The 19,644-nt window shown below is 40.6% G+C and overlaps 1 protein-coding gene and 1 long non-coding RNA gene across 6 annotated transcripts in view; one reads left to right on the top strand and one right to left on the bottom strand.

Moving 5' to 3' along the window:
* Nucleotides 1-355: 355 nt before the first annotated feature.
* On the bottom strand, nt 356-15,316 carry LOC106826487 (uncharacterized). Its single transcript, XR_011502692.1, has 3 exons — nt 15,124-15,316; nt 1,969-2,133; nt 356-539 (listed from the first exon to the last, which is right to left on the bottom strand). It is a non-coding gene; the product is annotated as an uncharacterized lncRNA (long non-coding RNA).
* Nucleotides 15,317-15,502: 186 nt separating this feature from the next.
* Nucleotides 15,503-19,644, top strand: part of TMTC2 (transmembrane O-mannosyltransferase targeting cadherins 2) — a 386,898-nt gene continuing 382,756 nt past the window's right edge. The window contains exon 1 of one of the 5 annotated variants that reach the window (XM_014833852.3): nt 15,503-16,322. In XM_014833852.3, the coding sequence (XP_014689338.1) occupies nt 16,240-16,322 (83 nt within the window). In that variant the 5' untranslated portion in view covers nt 15,503-16,239. The remainder of the gene's footprint in view (nt 16,323-19,644) is intronic. The other 4 variants (XM_070507209.1, XR_011502690.1, XM_070507210.1 and 1 more) reach the window with 4 other exon arrangements.

Below are 19,644 nucleotides of genomic sequence, written 5' to 3'. Positions count from 1 at the left end.
GAGGGGTATGAAGCCACCTCATGTTTGCATTCTTTGATGTTAAGAACTATGCTATGTCTTTCTCATCTTTACACACCCAGCATCTTGTAAATAGAAAGTACTCAAAACTTCCCTAAATAGACTGAATAATGTAACAAATTTCACTTTATACAAAATCCTTGGGACGTCTTCTACAAATACTTCATTATTCACTAAAAAGTGATCCCAATTACTTCCACTGAGATTTGTGTAAAGAACTAAGTGGGCCTAACCTCCCAATATCTTTCTATATCTATGATAACCATACCTTTCTGAAGCTGCATCTTACTCATTCTAAGCGATCATTGTTTACTAATCAAAACTCAGAGAATACAGATTAACATTTATTTGCTTTAAAACAGTCAGCAGGACAGAGACCACATAATCACTCTCCATCTGTTCCTCGATGATCACATACGAAATTACAAGCGTCCTTCTTGTGAGCAATAGTTCTATGCTGTGCATCTGGTGGTAGAAAAGAGGAATGCATTGCCCTCTGGTTTATGGTTCCATTTTAGTAACTGGAAAAAAACAAAAATAGGAAGACTGAATGTATAAATAAGTAACTGTGGTACATTTCTCTCCATTGTCGGTACTCATCACTTTCTAATAGAATTAACGATTTAAGATATGCTAAGTTGGACTGTATCATAGAAACCAAGTTTCTTTTTAAAAAATCAATGTTCAAATTGCTACTTTATTTTAAATTGCCTCTTGTAGAGATAAATGCAGGGAAAGGATGCATTAATTCAGTCCAGCAAACACTTATTATGCAGCTACTGGATGCCAGCACTATTTTGCTAATTTGCCTTTGACCATAACAAGAGGGGCAAATCTCTGCTTTTTTTCAGTCTATTTGGATATTTTCAGGCTATTTGAATTTTAAAAAATATTTATGCTTAGTGTGGAAGTGGAGGAGAAGGTCAAACAATTGTATGGCTTAACTGTGGGCAGAACATGGCTCTGCCTGGAAATGGAAAAAATAGATATCCTATTTTTTTAAAGAAAACAAATTAGCAATTATATTGTGATCAAAATACCTATATGGAAGCCAAATTTTTGGGATTCCTAAAGGCAGGAGTCATGTATTAGGTAAAATAGCACCATGCCATCAAAAAGTGTTTAATGTATAGCTGTTGTGGTGCTGTTTTTATGTACACAACGCAACCGACAGAAGCACTCAGTCTTCAGTGTAATCACCAAGAGGAGTTGGCCTGTCCCTTCTAACTGGAATGTCTGGGAAATCTTAAAAGCTCAAAATAAGTATAACCAGGTTGTCTTTTGAAAATTAATAAACAAGTTGTGGTGGAGTGATGGAATATATTAAAATAAATGAGGAGCAGTTGGGAATACTTCAAAAGAATATTGTTTACTTATTTGGCAAATCTCAAACTTCTGCACTGGCTACGTATAGGAGAATCTCTGCTCTCCTGATCACGGCTTCTCGCACATCAGATGCAACAGCTGTTTTAACTGGCACATCAACACAACCATTCCTGACAGGGAAGCGTGTTAGGACAGTGAATGTAATTGAAGCTGCAGAATTTGGGGAGGCAGCATACCATTGACCAACTGGGAATGTGGCCAGAATATTGTAGCTTACATGTCTTTTCAGAGAGAGGGACATGTCTTGCACAAAGTTATACCGTCAACTCAGCTGAAGTCCTTCTCTCCCAGGCAGTCCTCTGGCTCTCCTCCTAATGACTGGCCAAGGTATGATTGTTCAAAAGTACCCTCCATGATATGTGAATGCCATCTTCTGGAAATGTATGTTTTGCATACATTTTCATAGTTTATAAAACCAGATTTATACAGAATACACAGGGAAAGATAAATAATAGGACAGATAAAATAGTTGGATTATAGTATGGTGAAAGGATTAAAGAAAGTATTTTTATTTTACAAATTAAATTTTAAAACAGATCACTCGGGAATTGGACGACATACAACCTTCCTTGAGTGACATTCGTTGATGGAGCAGGTGTTCTGCAAAAGACTGGAGCACGAAAGGAATGAAGCTGTCTTTCAGCATTTTTATCTCAAGGGAAATTTTACAGAACGAACGACACAGATGGATACTGAGCCAACAGATGACAAGAGGACCGGCTCCATTCTCTGGAAAATATGATGATAAGAAACAGATTTCAGCTGTTCCTTGAGTTTTTCCTCTACCGGACAACAAATCTGCCAAAAATGAGGATACACAGATTATGACACACACACAACCCTTCCACCTGCATCACTTCCTGACAAGTCACAGCGTTTCTTTGATTCAAATGCAGGAAACCTACCCATAAGAGACGTCATCTTCTCATATGAAACATTGTCTCCCATAGAAGAATCAAGCAAAACCAGTGGGTATTTCTGTGCCATTCTTTAGAAAGCAGTTTAAAACATCTTTTAACATCAGTAATCAGAGGCTCATATCAACATCAGTCTTGAAAGCAGCCTCCCACTTTCACCTCCAACAACACAGACAAATAACACCACCACCAAAGCTGAGAGAAATTAGGGGCAAAGTTCTGTCACTCTATTATAAGTACGCATTATTTTTCAGCTCTTGTGATATAAAATGGAACTTAGGCCTACCCCTAACATTTGTGGGGCCCAAAGCAAGAATATAAGTGGAGGCCTATATACATCTACCTTTTAAATCAAGCAAACAGTTCTTTCCTTTTTCTGTGACAAATATACTTTCATAGCAACAAAATCAGAAAATATATGTAAAGGTATGTCTTTTTCATACGACTTGAATTTGGCAAAATGCCAAAGATGAATGAATTTAATTACTATTGCTCGTGTTGAGTGTTCAGTTGATGGGCTAGTGGCGTCTTGATAAGTCATGAAATAAACAACCCTAATACATGCAACATGTTTTCTATAAAATTTATTTTCTTCCATTCATCTCAGCAAACTCATTAATTTTGTTTTTGAAATCAAGATTTTCACGTAATTTGTTTTCTGATAACAGAATGATCTAAAAACTAAATATGTAATTATATTAAAAGTGTACAAAATTTGAATATATTTTCATCAAAAATATTTATGCAAAAAATGTAAACATTTCAATTATTTTGTTTTCAAACTAAACTATATTCCTTCTAAAGTATTCATTAGAAGGAAAAATACAAATGATGACTATCAATGATACATATTTTAAAACAAAATTATGTAAATAAATATTAAATAATTTTGTAAAAATAGATCAATTTATAATTCTGTCATTCAGGGTCCATGTAATTGCCAATGTAAAGAATCAGTATCACATTTTATTACTGGATCTGTAAATACAAATTTCTAAGAAATGAATCCATATTCCACCACATTCTTCAGCTGCCATGTGCAACAGTTGAGAATACCACACTAAATTCATGAGAATCAAAAGAATCATGAATGGGGACATAAAAGAAAGCAAAACACACTGGGACCTAAGCAGCACAAGAAGGTTGAAGGTGGTGAAAAAGTAGTTACCACGGAATGAAAAACCACCCCAGCTGTTTGTTGGGCGACTTCATGAGGGGACTCTGTTGCAGTCCAACATGGAGAGTCCAAAAATGTTTGATGAATTTAGGCTTAAGTCCAGCAGGGATGGCTATCCAAGGAGATTCAATCTGCGGGGTGGGAACCCAGCCAGAGGAGTCCATAGGCATCAGGATATACTAGAAGTCATGAGATGGATGCAACTGTGGTTTCAAGCGATATGTAGTGGAACCCCCTTGAGTAGCAGGAGGACGTGGGTAAGAGAGTCCAGCTTCCATTGACGAGCCTGTCAAAACCAGGCAGGATGTCAGGGCTCCAGCCAAGTGGGCTTGGGTGCAGGGAAAAGCTCTGTAACCAGATGGGGTTTGAAATGATGAGCGAAAGCCGAAGCAGATATCTGGATGTATACATAGATTCAGCCAACACAACCAGGGTTGGGGGAAAGCATCGATTCAACAGGCAAATTGAGGAGGTGAAACAGAAAGCATGAGGCCCCCAGGTCCTCCCCACTTGCTGATGGTACACATGTATTTTCTGCCATGGTGAGAATTGTTTCTGGTTTGGGCTGAGGTTGAATGTGAATGGAAAGGGCATTCATGATTATAGTTGAATGGAGTTCAAGAAGACATGGGCTGAATAATTTTGTAATAGTATTATGGTGTGGCAGATTTTTTTAAGTGCATATATGGGAATGTTGGGGAAATTTAGTATGGTTTTAATCTATAGGTCCAATATATTGGTGAAGTTTAATTTAACTTTAATGATGATGACATTTTGACCTGATATTTATGGGCAAATTCCGTATGAAAACATTATGCAGGTTTTCATTATTTTAGGTGGCTGTATATATAAAATCAATTTTGGAAAATCTTTATTATACATCTTAAGACTCTAGAAACTGCTATTCCCTATGAGTCCATCTGAGGCCATGTGACTCTGCGATTACCTTCTTATGGATAGTTTTTGTGACAATGCTGAATGGCTGAAATTGTGTACTGCATTTTAGTATCAAGAGTAAAAACATATCTCTATTATGAGATTAAATTGATCCACGAATCAGCTCTGTTTGTGAAAATGCAAATTTATGAACACAAGATCTTAAAAGAAAGACAAGGTACACATATTCCTTCAAGTCCTAAAAATCAATTCTACATTACTTTTACCTCCTAAAGACAGATTTCAATGCTGTCATTTCAAAGAAAAAAGTTTTGGGTTTGGAATTTGAGTTTCAAGGGATTGACAAGGATGGGGCAGTATTCGCCTGCCCTTACTGGCTTTTACACTCCAAGGACTTTGTCTTTATGTGACACAGAAAAAGCATAATCAAGGAGCCAAGTGCCACTTAGATTTCAGGGCTCTACACTTTAATAATAAGTGGCAATCAGTGAATCATAGGAAGTGGAAATCATTTTTATTGCCTCTTTTCCTAAAAAAGGTCCTATCTTAAATAATATTTTAGCTGCACTGACTGATCTGAGCTAGGAAATGACCTCTCCTAAGAAAGCCCTTGGGTGGAAGATTTGTTTTGCTGATATTCAGGCAAACACTTTGATTTTAACTATGGCCTCATATTATATCCATTAGAAAAAGAGCCAACAGATTAATCTCCCTTTAAATAATGCTCCTATTTTGCTGAAATGATTGTACCAACGGCCAGCTTATTGAGGTGTGTTCATGTTACCGAGATATACTGTAATGTGTATTTTAAAAATATATTTAGTAGAGTAACTTTAAAAAACATACACAAATGAATAATAATTCTTAATTCCAATGATTCTGACAACTTGAAATGGCATAAAATGGGGTTACTCTGCAAGTATTCATTAATTATCACTTAAAGTTGATTTCCCAGCATCACTTTATTTTTTTTAATTTTGGTAAAAAATACACGAGAAATCTACCTTCTTAACAACTTTTAAGTGTACAGTACAGTATTGTTAACTACATGCACATTGTTGTACAGCACATCTCTAGAACTTTCTCGCCTCATATGACTAAAACTCTACACCCGCTAAACAGGAACTCCCCATCTCTCCCTCTCCCCAGCCCCTGGCAACTACTCCTAGCATTACTTCTAATGAATAATCCTTTATTTAATATTACAGTTTTAGAATTCCTTAAAAGTATCTATACATATTATTAAAGAATTTTTTTGTTTTGAGTTGCTTTTACTGAATAATTGTTTCCAGAATCTTTGAATGCTCTCCAGGGAGGGATGGCCAATTTTTACTTTTTTGTTATCTGGCGTTTCTGTTCTAAAACATAATTTTTAAGAGGTATTTTTAATAAGATGAAGAGATAGGAAATGTAAATTGTACATCTTTGTGTGTGCATTGTATTTTTTAATCTCTGATCTGGCCTTAAGGTAAAAGGCTAATTTTTCTCTATCTACAAAATAGTTTTAAAAGGTATTCCTTGATGTCTGTCATCCACTTGCTTGGCTCTCACAACTAGATTGGGAGATAAAACTTCCAACAGCGGGAGTTAGTCCATTCCGCGCCTGAATCTTAGCTTCTCAGCATTCTCTGAAGGAATTCACCGCCACCAGTATTTCTATCTTTTATATTCCACATTCTTCACATCCTGCCAAGATTCAGTAGCCATCTGGACTGTCCCTCCATATTTGTTTATGCAAAAACTAAACATGGTTGTGTTTGTATGGCCCATGAGTCTATCTCCTTTCATTCCATTATCGCACAAAAATGTCACCAGAGCAAAGAAGAGGACACTTTGAAGTCCTCTCCAAAGCTATTCCTTCATCATTTTACAAAGGGCTTAAGAAGAAGAGAATCTAAAAAAGTCATTTCGCTCTGAAGATGGTTCTTAATACTGTTAATAACACGGCCATTATACAAGATTTAAAATAAAATAAAAGACTTTTGGAACAAGACAGACATGGTGTAGAATCCAGGGTCATCATTTACTAGTTATGCCATCTCACAAAACTTACTTAATATCTTTGACCCTCAGTTTTGTCATTTGTGAAAAGACAATAATAATATCCATCTGGCCAGACTACTATGAGAATTAAGTTATATGGTGTATTTTAAATACCTGGCATAGTTCCAATACACAGTAGATGCTCAACAAATTTAAACACCTTTCTTTTTCTGTCCCTACTTAATTTGGCAGTGGGTATGAGAGACAGAGGGGACTTACGGAGGAGATTAGGAAAAACATTGTATTCAAACAAGGTATAGGGACCCATGTGGGCAGCCACAGTGCTTGGCTTTTAGTAGTATTATCTGGACAACGGAATTGGTCCTTATACCCAGAGCCAGGTGAAAGGGTGGGTCAGCCAGGCAGTCACCCAGTTTCTGATCCACTGGGGATATGAAATCACAACTGAAATAAATTGGAAACATAGTGCATGTTTGACTCCTTTTGTGACTGACAAGATGTGAAGCCGATGGATCCCTTGAACTGCAACTCAAAAATCACTTTGGGTCAGAATCAGCCTTCCCCTCTGGGTCTTTTAGTGGCATGCTTCTGTAGGTTGGCGGCACTGTGCACTAACTGGCCAGGGTACTAATCCTGAGACTGAGGTCTGTAGTTGCTGTCAGCTGAAATGTTAGAACTGACTATAGCACATGATATATGCTATCTGCTGAGAAGCAGTGATTTACAACTAAAGTTTAAACACTGTAAGATGTTTCCAAAGATGCTGTCTTGTTCTGAAATATCACAAAAGTAAAACTGACAATAGAACAGGAACCACAGGAAAATGGGAAATGTTTTTCTGGCATAAATGCACGAAAGAGAGACAGAGAGAAGAGAAATTTAAACACTAGAGAGTAACTTATAAGTATATCCATTAAGATCACTTCTCTCGTGAATGCTAGTGAGTAGTGCTGTCATATGACAGTACCGATGTGAGTGGTAGTTCCAGCTAAGTCAAAGTGTTGTGTCACTTTCAACGCATATAATAAATTTCTCATCTTGAACATAAAGAAAAATACATAAAGAGAAATATAACCATTTTAAAGATACTGGTTAGAAGAGGTGACACATGCATTTTTAATCCCACCCTGTCCATTTCACTAACTGCTGTCTTAGGCCATAAAATGTTCACTCTATTCTCATAGAGAAAAACTCACTCAGGGGACAGATGTAATCACGTTTTTTATACCTAAATGACCACACATATATAATCACAAACTTACATATACATTTAAGAAATTAAAAAACCAAGAAGAGGTGGAAAAAAACAAGTGCCAAGTGGTGGGGGCTTACAATAGCAAATAGAAATACAATAAAAAATGTTGTAATTAAATAGAGGTAGGGAACAACTTTGAAAAAGAAAAATAAAATTATAAGAATTAAACTACGCAACCTCAAGACTTACAAAACTTCAGTAATCAAGATAGTTTGATACTGGCATAAAAATAGACAAAAGGATCAGTGGACAGAATACATGTCCAGAAATAGACCTACATATATATATCAATCGACAAAGGAGCAAAGGCAACTCAGTGGAGAAAATAGACTTCTTAACAAATTGTCCTGAACGATTGGTTGTCCAAAGACAAAAACAATGAACTTGGAGCCATACCTCATCCTGTATATAAAAACTAAGTCAAAATGGATCACAGATCTAACTCCAAAACCCCAAACTATATTACTTCTAGAGGAAAACGGGAGAAAATCTTTGTGACCTTGGGTTAGACAAACATTTCTTAGATATAACAGCAAAAGCATGATCTAAAAAAAGTAACAAATAAATAAATTGGACTTAATCAAACTTAAGAACTTCTGTTCTTTGAAAAACTCTGTTAAGAGAATGAAAAGACAAGCCACAGGCTGAGAGAAACGTTTGCAAATGTTACATATCTATCCAAGGGCTTGTCTTTCAAATAAAGAACTCTCAAAATTCAATAACAAGAAAACAAATAATGCAAGTATTAAAATAAGTAAAAAAAAAAAAAAGTCAGAGAGATTTGAAGCTTGGGAAGGACACCACGCACCTGTTGCTGATTTGCAAATAGAGGGGGCCTGGTGAGAAGGAAGGCGGGCAGCCTCTAAAAGCTGAGAGGCAAAGAAATGGGGACCTCAGTCCTACAAGTGCAAAGAACTGAATTCTGCCAACACCAGAATGAGTTTGGAAGTGGATTCTTCTCAGCTTCCAGATGAAGCAGCCTCGCTGTCTAAACCCTTGATTTCCATCAAGTGAGACTTTGAGCTGAGAATCCAGTTAAACCATGCTGGATTCTGACTACAGAACTGTGAGCTAACAAATTTGTGTTGCTTTAAGCAGCTAACAACAATAACAAAAAAAGAGGAGAGGCAAATGATTTGAACAGATGTGTTACCAAAGATGTAGGGGTTGAGAATAAACATGAAAAGATGCTCAACATCATTAGTCTTAGGGAAATGCAAATTAAACTATAATGAGATACCACCACACACCTACTTGGATGTCTAAAATTAAAAAAATTGATCCTATCAAGTGTTGGCAAGGATGTGGAGTAAATGAAACTCTCATAAGCTACTTTTGGGAATATAAATTGCATAACCACTTTGGAAGTTTCTTAAAATATTAAACACTATCAACCGAATGACTGAGCTATCCCACTTCTAGGTATTTACCCAAGAGACATGAAAGCATATGTCCATATGAAGCCTTCTCATGAATGTTCATAGCAGCTTTGTTTGCAGTAGCCAGAAATTGAAAACAATTCAAATGTTATCAACAGATACATGGATAAACAAATTGTGGTATAGCCATACAAATAGAATACTACTCAGAGATAAGAAGAAATGAACTATTAATACACACAAAAACATGGAAGAACCTCAAAATAATTATGCCGCAAAAGAAGTCAAACCTCCCCCCAAAAGTACATAGTGTTATTTCCATTTATAGAAAATTCTAGAAAATGCAAATTCATCTGCAGCAACAGAAAGCAGATCTGTGGTTGCCTGCCTCACATGTTTGCAATATAAATCACAGGAGACACTTGGCCAAAATTCTCATAGGCAATGGGTCATAACCTTCCAGCCTAGCACTGGCATGTCATTAACTTCAGGGAAGAGGTTTGGAGGGACGAGAGGCTCCTGACTGAGGTTCCCCTTGGTGCTCAGCTTCAAGTTGATGAATTCAATGTCTTCATCATCTGTCCACTTTAATCCAAGGACTGACTCTCTGGAACTGACTGCCAAGAAAATAGATGTCTTAGCTTCAAATCTACCATTGCAGACAACCTGTTTTCTCACCAGTTTGTATATCTCAGGTCAAATCTTCACATGTGCCAAGGTGACTTTGATGTTTTGTGCGTTAAGATTTAAATGCCTTTGTAGGACCAAAACAGGCAAAAATGAATTCAATTGAAAAGGACGAAAAAAAGATGAAAGAGGTAAAGAGCATTTGGAAAGAAAAATACAGGGTGGTGGAAGTCTATATGTAAGGCCATAAAGATGTTATTCACTTGTAATTATTAAATAAAGTAAGAGCATTACAAATTTTAAGATATTAATTCAAATAGGCAACTTAATTAAATCTATTGCAAAAGTTTTAAATACATTGACATTCTGTCATTTATTATTAGACGAAGAGGCCAAAATGCAAATAGACTTTCTAATCATTTAATAGGAATAATAAATGGATCAAATAAGCTAAATGAGGTACAAATTTGTAGTGTAGTGGGGTTTTTAACATAATAATATTAAGGTACTTTTATGAATGCTTTATTTGGTTTTCCAAATTGTAATTTACATTAATACTTTCATTATTGTGTTGGAGTTTGGGTTATGTTACTTATCCCAACTATTTTTCTAATAGATGGTGTGGATTATATTAGGAAAATGTCTATGCATGATTTGAATACGTTTATGTTTAAAAATATATGGTGTGTGTGTGTTTATTTTAGCGGGAGAGTTTCTATTATTGATTAGAGTGTGGTCTTTGCAGGTTTCTATACCAGATTTGGGAAAAACCAGGTAAAAGTGGTAGACAGAGAAAGACTTCCACAGTATTTTATCCCAAATCATCTGAGGGAGGATAGAGGAGATAGGATATGAATTTAATTAAACCAACTTGGCTGTAGCCAGAAATCCCCTCTCTTGAAGTAGATCCTAGTGGATGTGTCTTTTTGAATGAGAGAAGGGGCAACAAGAGTATACTGAGCAGTGGTTAAAGTGTAGATTTTTGGAATTAGAAGACATACGTTCAAACGTCAGCTCCACCACGTAGGGGCCGTAAGACAATTTAATCGACTTCTCTGAGCCTCCATTTCCTTCTCTGTCAAATAGGGATAGTAATGGTCCCTATCACCCAGGGCTATTGTGAGGATTACATGAGATCATGAAAATGCCTTCATAAGGTCCTCAGTAAAATGCCCTAAACCTAGAAAGTGTTCAAGCTGGTAGCTATTTTATAAATAAAAGCAGGTCACACATGGTGCAGAGCAGGTCAGAGCAAGAGGTTTGGGACAAATCAGTGGGAAGAGCAGGCAACTGGCTTTTATGCGAACTCTCCTGCAACGCCCAGGGTGCGGGGGCCGGCTATGGAGGTCCTGGCAGTTTAAGCTGTGCTGTCCAATATAGTAGTCGCCAGTCAGTGCTGCTATTTAAATTTAAATTAATTAAAATTAAACAAAATTTAAAATTTAGTTCCTCAGTCACATTAGCCACATTTTAAGTGCTCAATGGCCAGATGGAGCTGAAGGCTACCACACTGGAGAGCACAGATGTAAAACTACCTTTGCAGAAAGTTCTATTGGACAATGCTGCCTAAAAGGGTCTGTATTGGGCCCAACATCAAGGCAAGATTCACGAATAACTGGTTAATTTAACGAACGTCTGCATCAAAACTGAGCTTCTCTCTACTCTTTGATTTATCTTTTATTTTACAGAATCTGAGGCTTATCAAAACTCTGTTCCCCAAGATTCTGTGCAATTTTTCAAGCTGTTAGAATAGTTTTGATCACTGTTTATACCAGTGCATGTGAACGCATTCAGGGGATTCTATGAAGGAGGCCGTCCTTGCTTTTCTTGATTGAGTCTCTGAATTCTATCATTAGCCTCAACATCTCTGCAATTATCCATATCTGGTTATTAACATGTTATTTCTCCACTCCTCCTGCTCCCCCTCTCCTCCCCATCCCCACAACCTTGGAAGCTAGGAGACTGTGAGATTCTTAAAGTGATCATTATTTTAGTAGCAGCTGGTTCTTAACAGCCCGGAGTTTATGACAGAGGTGACAGGATCTGTTTCCGTGGCCACATTGTCCTAATTATATTCCTAATGGATCACAAGTTGGGGGATAAAGCGATGTTACATATTGCAGTCTCTGCAGGCCAGCATTTTATGGTATGCTGGAGGACGTCGAAATGTAACATGTGTAGCCAATGCATTTACCGTCATTAGTTAACCAAGCAGCCCGTCTGCCTCTTTCAGCTCTCTGACCCACATTTCATCCACGCTCCGCTGTTTTTCTCCTGCAGGGTTATTTCCTGAGTAAAGCCCAGAGCTTATGAGTCCCCCAGCAGAGAGCTCTGTTCTGACCTCCCGAAACAGGCAGTTTCACCTGCTGGGCTAGTGTTTTTCTGCTTCCTAGTCAATCTGTTAAGATTTTACCAGGAGTTTCTTGGATACCTTTTCACAAAACATATGGGAGATTGTAATTACTTTGGCCTGGTACAATTTTAGAATTGAGAGAGCACGGAAGAGGTGCAAATCTTCTGTTCATAAATAACCAAATCCGTGGGCATTTGAAAAGGCATTTCATGCAGCAGGAGAATTTATGTGTCACGTTTCACCCTTGGCACACTTTCCAAATGAATTGTTCAAAGAGAAGTTATATTAGGACAAATAGAAATGACGACCGAGACCAGATGTGGATTTTTAGTTAATATTTATGCAACACCCAAAGGGAAGATGGTATTGCACAACAAACTAAAAATGTCTTAGGCAAATAAGGAAATCTTTACCCTGAGGAACTGGCACTGCAAAGGTATGAATTATACAACAAAGGAGGGGAATGAAGAACAAATGCAGGGTAGGTCAGGGCGACTATAAAAAAGGATTCACTGAGGAAAGGGTGGGGTAGCAGATGTGTGGAACCTACTTCAGGAAAACAAGAGCTTAGCGCTTTTTTGGCCAGTCTCGTGTCTAAGGTAGAAAAGTCAAGCCAAACAGCCTAATTTCCTTCATCTGTGGAAAGCAACAGTAGCTTTAAATAGAATATACATATACATTCAGAACCGAGGCCACAATCCCACAATGAAGTAAGGACACCTTAACAAACTAAAAAGCAATAATGTCCCCAGATTGAAATGATCTCCAAGGATGGCGATGACATCTTTAATCCGATTTCCCCCTCCATGTTGTTCAAGAAAGGTAGTGGCTGCAGGCACTGGCTGCTTCTCAGCCCTTGGAGAGCAGACTGAGAGTGACTGAAGCTTAATGCACTGGAAGAACACTGAGACCCACATTAAATTATAATAGGGAAATTTGTTAAAAGCAACTGGATTTCTCAAACACAGCTGGATTTTCAGCCTTCCATTCATCAGGAATGGCAAGATGTGCTACTTTGCGGCATTTCTCACAGTCTCCCAGGCTTCCAACTCAGAGGAGTTGGGGGTGGGGAGAGGAGAAAATATTTATTTAAAACTATTGGAGCCTTGAAAATGGAGACAACTCTGGAAAATGCTTCCGAGCTTTTAGCACGCTGGACCAAAACCACTCTAATACTTTTATGCCTCTGAGTCGCCTTAATTATTGAAGAGAGCTGTCTGTGTGTGACTTCCCACCACAGGATTTTCTGCAGAGTTGATGCATTCTTAAGAATTTTTAACCTACTTCCTCCTTCTCTCCTTTGTTAATTCTTCAATATCGTTAACATCGGCAACACATAAGTCTACCCTCTTCTCTCGCGATGAAAATGTGTGGATTTACAGTTATACAGCTGCTGCTGAGCATATGTATTTGTTCATTTGTTGATTGTCAACTTTTTTTTTTAGTTTCTTCTACCTGTTCAGAAGGCTCTGAGTATGACGTGGAAAACAAGACTGATAAGGTCCCTGCCCTGCTGACGCTGGAGCAGAATGCTAAGGCAGAGAGGTAATCACGGCCAATGAGGGCCTGGCTGGCCATGGGAAGAAGGACAATTTTTTTTGATGTGCAACAGGAAATCATAGAACATTTTAAAGCAGAGAGATTGTGGGTTTTAAAAAGAATCTTGTGTCTAATGCCCGAAGTTAAGACTGGGGGGTGGGGGCAAATGCAGGAGTAGAAGTAAAGAGACCACTTAGAAGGCGACCATAATAGTCCATGCAGGAAATGAGGGTGCCTTGGATGTAGTGGGATATGTTTTCGAAGTAAACATCTAGGTTTTAGTTAACAACTAAAAGGAAAGGAGGCAGGGCGAAAGCATAATAATAATAATAGCTAACACTTCCCATAGGTAACAGTACCCATAGGTAGGTATTATTATCACCAGCTTATAGGTGAGAAAACTGAGGCACAAAGAGGGTCAGTGACTGGCCAAAGGTCGCCCAGATAATAACAGCAGAGCAGGGACTCACTGTCTGTAGGGTGCTTCTCCTCCCGTGTACTCGGATCCAGAGTCAGTATGTAAGCACAGTAACAGCATGTAAGCACACAGATCCAGAGGACATTGATGGGACAACTGACAGGATTTTAAAAACTTTTTGACGGTGAGCAGAGGGTATGGAATGAAAAAAAAAGCTAAAAGATCAGTCCCTGTCTTTAAAGATACAATTCCCTTTTATGTATATTTACATGCGGTATGTTTTTCCCAGGGGACGAAAACGGGCCCATCATGCATGGCATAATAGGTCTAATAAATATTCATCATTTCATCTGTGATTACATAGATTTCCTTGTGAAATTAGGAAAAGATGGAGCTTTGTTTTGCAGACGCCTAAACCACGGTATTTGCTTTTCAGGCCACTGCCAGACATCCAGGGGGCTCAATTTCTTTCCGCAGTTTTTGAGAGCTGGCTGGTTAAGTTCTGCCCTTGGGGAAGGGGTGGGGGAGAAGTCAGCCCTCTGCAGGACTGTTTTCCATGCACTGTGGTGGCCATGCAGCAGGGGGCGCTGCAGCAGTGTGCATCGTGGTCCAAGGGACCACTCGTTCAGTCAGAAAGGGGACAAGCCAGGAGGAGGTGTGGCAGGCAGCCCACGGTCCTCTTTGGTCTTGCAACTTTAGTACCCAGAGCTCGTTCTACACAGGCCATTCTTCTACACCATATTTCATCATGTTGGACGCCTTCCATCTAGTCCTGCATCCGGGCGGAAAGGAAAGGGCATTAGCTTCCCGCCTTCCTAGGTTTAAGGACAGCGCTGTCCTGGGCTGCAGAGGCGTCTCTTCCCCATGTTCTTAGGGTCGCCTGACAGTCTCCCTGAAAACATGAAAGGCCCCTGCAGCTGCAGGATGTGTATATATGCGTGCGCGCGTCTTTCCTCTTTTTCCCTCTCCACACGTCTTTCCTTTGACATTAGGGACAACGGTAGGCTCGGAGCTGAAATCTCTCCCTCCTAAAATGCCCCAATCAGGCTCTCCAATGGCTCTCTCTTGCCCCCTTTTCGGCTCACGCGCTGTGAGCGTGTGTGAGATGTCGCGTGTGTGTTTGTGGCAACCGAGGCTGCGGCACTCGCCAAACCTGTTCTTTCTCTCCCGGTCCCCAGAAGTCTCTCCAGCTGACCGGACTTAGCCTGGCAGCGCCTGGCACACGCAGCGCTGGGGGTGAGATGGAACCGGTGCCAGGCGCCACCAGGCAGCCGCCGGGCGAGCGACCTCATCCTTTTCGGTCTCGTTTCTCCTCTAGCTCCCTCTCCCCGGGCGCACTCCAGCTACCCCTTTGGGCTGTCTTCCAGCAGCGCCCTTGGGTCCCAGGGGCTTTCCAGAGCGAAATCGAAGGTGAAAGAAACAAGGGGAGGGCGGGAGGTGGATAGGAGGAGCCTCTAGTCCCGGGAGGGTGGGAGGAGCCTCCAGCCGGGGGTGTAGTGTGGGAGGAGCCATCGGGAGGATCTGGGTGGAGAAAGGGGCTGAGCAAAGCCGGGATGGAGGGTTGGCCACGCAGGCGCGGGGGGCAGCGCCGAGAACCCCACGCGGGAGCTTCTGGAGTCTCCAGCCACCGCTTCTCACTTCACTGGAGAAGGGGCTGGGGCCCGGAGGGAGCTAATAAACAGTGAATGAGCTGCAGCCACTGTGGCAGCCGGAGTCAGCCGGAGCGGCACCGGGACCGTGCGCCCGGGAGGCGGCGAGGGGAGGCGGTTCGCCTTGTCCCTCCCACCCGCCCCTCTTTCTCTCTCTTCCTCCAGCTGGTCCCAGAGCCCGGCTCGGTCCGGTTCCTCTGTCCCCATCCTGCACTCTTCCACCTCCTCCGAGTCCCACTCCTCACCTAGGGCGCCCTGAACTGCCATGGGTTAGGGTGGGGGCCGCCAGCCGCGCGAAGGACCAGCCCTGTGCATCCGCCGGGGGGCGCGGAGCCCGAACGCCGCTCGCCGCTCGCGGGCGCCGGGCATGGGGAGCGCGGTGTGAGCCCGCACCCGGGGAGGACGCAGGAGCTGCGCAGACGGGCGCGAGGAGGAGGAGGAGAGCGGTGGATTGGAAGGACCCGAGGGAGGAAGGGAGGAAGAGGAGGGAGGGTGGGGAAGCGAGGGAAAAGTGAAGCTGGGAGGAGAAGGCGGCGGAAGGTGGGGATTGATGCTTCTGTTTTTTGTTGCCGCTGCTGCCCTCGCGCTGGGAGTCGAGCCGGAGGGAAGGCGGTGGAGAGATGATTGCAGAGTTGGTGAGCAGCGCTCTGGGGCTCGCCTTGTATCTCAACACCCTGAGTGCGGATTTCTGCTATGATGACAGGTAAGGGAGTGAGAGGAAGGGGTGACGGGCTGCGTGGGGACTCCACGGTGCCTCTGAAGCTTCCCGCGTTAAGGCTCGAAGTGCATCTTGGAGGAACTGGTCCAGCCCCTGAGGGCTTAGGAGACGCGTAAACATTAACACCTAAAGCAAACGCCGGGGACGCGAGCGCGCTGGGCGGGCTGAGGGAGTTTGGTTCCTAGTTTGCAGCAGGTTCTCTCCCTTGCTTCTCCGCTGTTGGCAGAAGCTTAAGTTTCTTAGCGGAAATCGCAGCAATTTGGGAAACTGTTTAATGAACGTGTGTTTTAAAAAAAGTCTTAGGTATTTCTTGGTGCAACAAAAGCACGTTGAGCGATTTTACATCTGGGCTGGAAGGAAGCTACTCCCCGCCCCCTAACAGATCTTCCCTGTAATGTTTCCTTTTATTGATGGGACACTTTTATTTCCCGAGGTTAAAACACGTTTGACAGTTGCCAAAATAGTAGAGAGATCGTACTCTGCTTCAACTTTCCCTTTTGACGTGTACTGCACTGTACTTTGAGCTAAGATAATGCTGCTGATGGTCTCCCCCGGCCCCCGCCTCCCTCTCCAATCGATGGAGTAGCGCTTTATAAAAAAGCCTGGCTTTCATTTCTCTTGGGGAGTTTTACCTTAGACGTTAGCGATTCTTTTGTGCTAATTGGGGAAGAGACGCCCCTAGAGACTGAAGTTGTCTTCTGCATTTGGGCTACTTTGGGTGGCTAATGAGACTTGAACTGTGTTGTCAAAGAAACTGCATCGATTTCTGGAAAATGTCACAGTTGTGCTCGTGTCTCTACCTATTTTTTAAACGTTGTTAGTGTTTAGAAACTGATGAAAAGCTCCAATAGCCATTAGGGAAAATTCCAATTTGTGCCTTTCCGGTGACTTAATCTGATTACAATTAAAACAGATGCATAATTAAAATATATTAGAGAGAACAGCAGGCCTGCCTAAACTTATTAACCGTCCTGGGGTGTTTCATGCTCTATTGAAATTAAACCATCCAAAAAGTGAGCACAGATTTACTTTGACAGCTTTTCAGCAGCCTCTCTGGGCTGTGGAAAGTGAATAGATCCCCAGGGTCAGGGCGAGGCAGTGAGTGAACTTAAGCAAAGTGGTTGATAGTGAGGGGAGGTGAAGGCAGAATCTTCTCCTGGTGGTAATTAGCCATATTCTGTACTCTCTGATGTGCCCACTCTTTGGCTAAAAGCATGTTCATGGATGTATGCCTTAAATCAGTGAATCTTGGTCCACACCCACGTCTGTTATGAAATCCCCTGATACCAGGTGCAAGAACATCCAGCAAACACTTCTTAATGCATTCTATGTAGTGTCTATCCGAGACTAGTTGATAGGAAGCTACCGTCAGACATAAACTTTTTCTCAACTTTTAAGCAGTGTACAGATTTTGGCAATTACGCTACATGCTTTGAGAAATAAATGGTCTGTGTGTAAGAGTAAAGTAAGCTGCTTCTGTTCCCTCCAATTTTGTGTCACTGTGTACCTGCTTTTTCTAGGGTAGTGGCAGAAAAGGCTCTTCCAAAAATGGGTGACTTTTCATGAAATGAGCTCAGGGATGAATCTGGGCAGTTACTGGCTCTGTTGGGGACAGTTTGAATAGTAAGCATTTAAACCAAAAATATGGAGCTTAGAAAGAAAGTAGCTTACTGTAATACTATAACTATTGTAGAACATTGTGATAATTCAAACATTCCTCGTGTATGCTATTCTTTAGTGTCCAGCTCTTTACAAGGTATGTGTCAGAAGAAACTATCCTGTAAAGATTAAGGCTGGAACTAAGCTGAATTTGCATGGACTGTAGGTCTAATGCTGTAGATCTAATGCTTATTTTGTATTCTTTATTCATCAGAAGTGTCAGGACTGTAACTTGGGGAGAATGGTGTGAGCGTGATGATAAATTAGTTGTGCTTTGATATTTGGAAGTTGTTATAAGTTCTTTACATGCTAGAACTCCAGAGGTAAAATGGAGTGTCAAAATTCCTGACTTCCTCCTGGCTACATAGATGAATTTAGTGTGATGATTTGCCCATATTGTCTAATTGATAGTGTGCTCAATATATGCTATATAGACATTATATCCTGATATGATGTTGTGGGCCAATTAATATGAATAACACTTTACTACAATTTGAAAAGTATATTTTACTCTGATTTTCTTAGTAGCAGAACTGCATAAGCAATCACACACTCTTAAGAGCATGAAATCTTAAAAGTATCAAACTTGGTTTCTACGCATCCTAGAAATTGTGAAATGCATATTAATAGGAGCATGGCACTGACTTGGTGTCTGCATAGCGTGTTCAGGTGATTCTCTGCCAAGGTTCCCTGTGAATTGTGGCTTTTCAGATATGCTTTCTGTCTCCCTACTCTGACTCATTGGTGTGTGAAGGGGAAGAGAGCTATGGAGTCAAGTGGAAACTGTAGGAAGATGATAATGTGTTTATTTCCACCACTCCATTTCAGACTACAAAGACTCAAGTTTAAAACTTTGTTTAAAACTACATCTGTGGATTCTGCTGTCCCCCAGGAACGTTTGTGAAATACAGTTTTGTAAGGAGAGGCCAGTGCTGGAACTGAATGAACAGTACTCAAGGAGGAGATGGCTCTTATGCTTGACTTGCTTAACTAAATCAAGACTGTGTTTTAGCTGTAGGATCTGGCATTTACTGTAGGAGGGCTTTGTATTGCTTCAGCTGAAACATTATTGCTGTGGTACTTCTCAAAGTTATCATTTATTTTAAATATAGTGATCAAGTTTACTTTATAAGCTATATATATAATTACTTTCAGTGTTTTATGTAGCTTGGTTGAGATTAAGTGGTAATCTGAAACTTTCTTATAGCAAAATCAATTTCCCTATGGTAAAATTTAATATTTTGCAAGTGTTTCTGTGCTAAACTTAAGAATATGGCTATGATGTGATGAAACAAACAGTAGAAGAGTAGACTTCATCATATCTGATGAAAAAGCATATATGGTTTCAGCTTCATCCCTCCCCTCTCTCCTTCAATCTAGTAATGACTGTATTGAATCTTAAGTTGTGGTTAGAGTAAAATTGGAATTATAAATATGCAGACTCTGCCAAATTTTAAGTCATGTTGTATGTGACTTTCTGAAGGACTCCCTCATTTTCTGGAGAGATCTGGTGTTTAGGTCAGTGGAAAAAACTTGTTGACCCAAAATTCTCTGCTTTCATATATATTTATTGAGGATAACATTGCATCATTTTCCCTTCATCCTTTTTAAAAATACTGTTGTAAGTTTTGCATAGAGATAACACTAA

The sequence above is a fragment of the Equus asinus genome, chromosome 4, assembly GCF_041296235.1.
Source record: "Equus asinus isolate D_3611 breed Donkey chromosome 4, EquAss-T2T_v2, whole genome shotgun sequence".
In the NCBI taxonomy this organism is placed as follows: Eukaryota; Metazoa; Chordata; class Mammalia; order Perissodactyla; family Equidae; genus Equus; species Equus asinus.
Note: the sequence above shows the minus strand (reverse complement) of the source record. Positions and strands in the feature narration are given on the sequence as shown.